At 44.2% G+C, this 2,928-nt stretch overlaps 1 protein-coding gene across 1 annotated transcript; it reads left to right on the top strand.

Annotated features, from left to right (window-relative positions):
• Window positions 1-431: 431 nt before the first annotated feature.
• On the top strand, window positions 432-2,171 carry LOC105179922 (the record flags this gene model as incomplete). Its single annotated transcript, XM_011103579.1, has 3 exons — window positions 432-1,248; window positions 1,399-1,890; window positions 1,960-2,171. Coding segments are annotated over exons 1-3 (1,521 nt in total), but the record flags the coding sequence as incomplete, so codon positions are not given.
• Between the last annotated feature and the right edge of the window lie 757 nt (window positions 2,172-2,928).

Here is a 2,928-nt window from a genome sequence, read left to right as displayed (position 1 = left end):
CAAAACGATAGGGGTACGGCAGTGCCTTCTCGTGGAGGTGGATTGAAGGCAAGTCGTGAGGAGAAGGGTAAGGAGATTGTAGTATATAATACATTCGATGCTCTACACTTAATTGACGATGCAGATGATATAGCCCGGGGTCCTAATCAACGCAGCCCCATACTTCATGATCCATGTTGAACACAGCAATATGGAATGTTCGTGGCCTGAATAAAAGAGACCATCAGCAAGCAGTGAAGGACATCGTTGCTGAATTCAGGTTACAATTTCTCGGTCTTCTTGAAACTCGGGTTAGTATTAATAATGCAGCTCAAATTCAATCTTTTCTATTACCCCATTGGAAATGGTATGTGGATTACGAATCTTCTGGTAATCGGGTGTGGATTGCATGCGATGATAATTTTATTGATGTTGAAGTGGTTGAATGTGGAATGCAATTTATTCATTGTCTTATTAATATTCGTGCAATCCATGAGTCAGTTGCTGTTACTATCGCTTATGGAGCTATTGAGGTGGTTGATAGGAGAGAGTTATGGAGTGTCTTGGAAAATATAGCTATTCAGTGTGCTGATATCCCATGGTTGATTGGAGGGGACTTTAATGCAGTTCGCGACCTCAGCGAAGTTTGTGGCACATCAGGGGATATCCGAATAGCTATGGAAGACTTTAATGCAGCCATTCAGAATACAGGACTACTACCAGTACCCATGCAGGGAGAGTGGTACACATGGCACAACCATAGTGCGACACCACGGAACCTTTGGAAAAGATTGGACCGCATGTTGATAAATGATAGATGGATGGCACGATTCCCTAACACATTCTACTCGATCCTTACACCATGCACTTCAGACCACTCACCAATGGAAATATATGGGGACCGACAACAGCAGTATGGAGGTATGTTCCGATTCGATAACTACCTCGCTCGTTCACCTGAGTTTATTCCTAGTGTGCGGAATATATGGCAACATAACATTGTTGGTACGCCTATCTATGTTGTGGCATGCAAACTCAAAGCACTGAAACCAATATTCCGAGAGCAAAGGAGAAATAAAGGGGATCTATCGCACAATGTTCAAATGGCGAAAGGGTTTCTTGAAGCAACACAAGTTCTTGTTAGCTCAAGAAGACGAGATGAGCTATTCATACAACTAGAACACTGTTGTCGACTCGTACTGGCCAAAGCAACAAAACTGGAACAAATTATGCTACAACAACGAGCGAAGATGCAGTGGATGAAGGGAGGTGATCAGTGCTCCCAAGTGTTCTTTCGGAAGATTACCCAACGAAGATCATCAAGGAGGATCTTCTAGATCAACGATGACCAGGTATCCACTCATACTGATCCAGAAGAAGTTATTAATCAGTTTTTCACATATTACCAAAACCTGCTAGGGGGAGATAGACGACGATCAATTATTGACATTCGATTTCTCAGACCGTGGGCTAGGCACATTCTGAGTAATGAGGAATCTACCGCTTTGCTGTTACCGTTCACACCAGCAGATGTCAAACAGGCGGTTTTTAACATTGCTGAGGACAAAGCCCCAGGCCCGGACGGATACTCATCGGGCTTCTTCAAAGCAGCATGGCCTATTGTTGGACAGGAAGTGACTTCGGCAATACTGGACTTCTTTCGTACAGGCCGACTTCTGAAGCAGATAAATACTACACTGTTGGCGCTCCTTCCAAAAGTACATTCCCCTATGACGGTTAATGATTTTCGGCCCATAGCATGCTGTAATGTGCTTTATAAGATCATTGCAAAGCTCATTGTCCAAAGGCTGAGTGTGATAATGGACAAACTAATCAATCCATGCCAAGCGGCATTTGTGCCGGGACGCAGCATTGGAGATAACATCATGCTAGCACAGGAACTCTTTACGGGTTATAACCAGACTCGTCTACCTCCTAGATGTGCTCTGAAAGTTGACATCCGGAAGGCATATGACACAGTGGATTGGGACATCCTGATAGTAGATTATCGTGATTTCAGAAATGGAGACTTCCGGAAGGCATGGGACTCGTCTATCGTGGATTACCAGGTTGGAAATGGAGACAGATTCTTTGTTTGGCAGGACCCATGGCATCACTTGGGTCCACTTATTGAGCGGTTCCCTCGTGGTCCACGTCATCTTAGACTTGAAAAATCTGCAAAACTCAGTTTGGTGATTTTAGCAGGAGAGTGGCAATGGCCTACCATCACGGACTTCGAATGTTTGAGATCACACATAACCTACCGCTTATTCTTGGAGCTGAGGATCGGGTGGTGTGGAGATGTGACGAAGGGAAACCTACTACTCAGGCCCTCTACCGATTATTTGACCCCCCCGAGCCGAAAGTAGGATGGTCTTCACTACTTTCGGGATCCTTGAAGATTCTTCGTCATTCGTTCATCTTATGGCTCGCAATCCTTGGCAAACTACCTACCACGGACAAATCATGGCTATCTCACCTGGGGGTATGCATATTGTGCGATGAGGGAGCTACAGAATCTCATTCACATTTATTCTTCCAATGCAGATTTAGTCGTCAATGCCTTTTTGAGATCCGCAGATGGATTCGTTTTCACTGGCCTAACAGGGATTGGGGAACAGATATTGAATGGGCAACGCGGAAATGGAGAGGTAAGCACATTATTTATAACGCTTACCGTACACTACTTGCATCGAGTGTCTACCACATATGGAGGGAGAGAAATTTGAGAAGATTTGAACACACTGAGCGGACACCGGCCACATTGAGTATCCTAATTGTCGATGACGTCATACAGAGGATTCTTAGCGTTGATTTAACTTCGTCAGTCAGTACACGAGCATTGTATAGATTATGGCGTATCCCTTGGGTTGAGGGAGAAACCATTTGATGATCACATGTTGTACTGTACCATTACTCTTTATTAATGAAATTTACATTTACCCAAAA

The sequence above is a fragment of the Sesamum indicum genome, unplaced genomic scaffold, assembly GCF_000512975.1.
Source record: "Sesamum indicum cultivar Zhongzhi No. 13 unplaced genomic scaffold, S_indicum_v1.0 scaffold00240, whole genome shotgun sequence".
NCBI classification, from domain to species: Eukaryota; Viridiplantae; Streptophyta; class Magnoliopsida; order Lamiales; family Pedaliaceae; genus Sesamum; species Sesamum indicum.
Note: the sequence above shows the minus strand (reverse complement) of the source record. Positions and strands in the feature narration are given on the sequence as shown.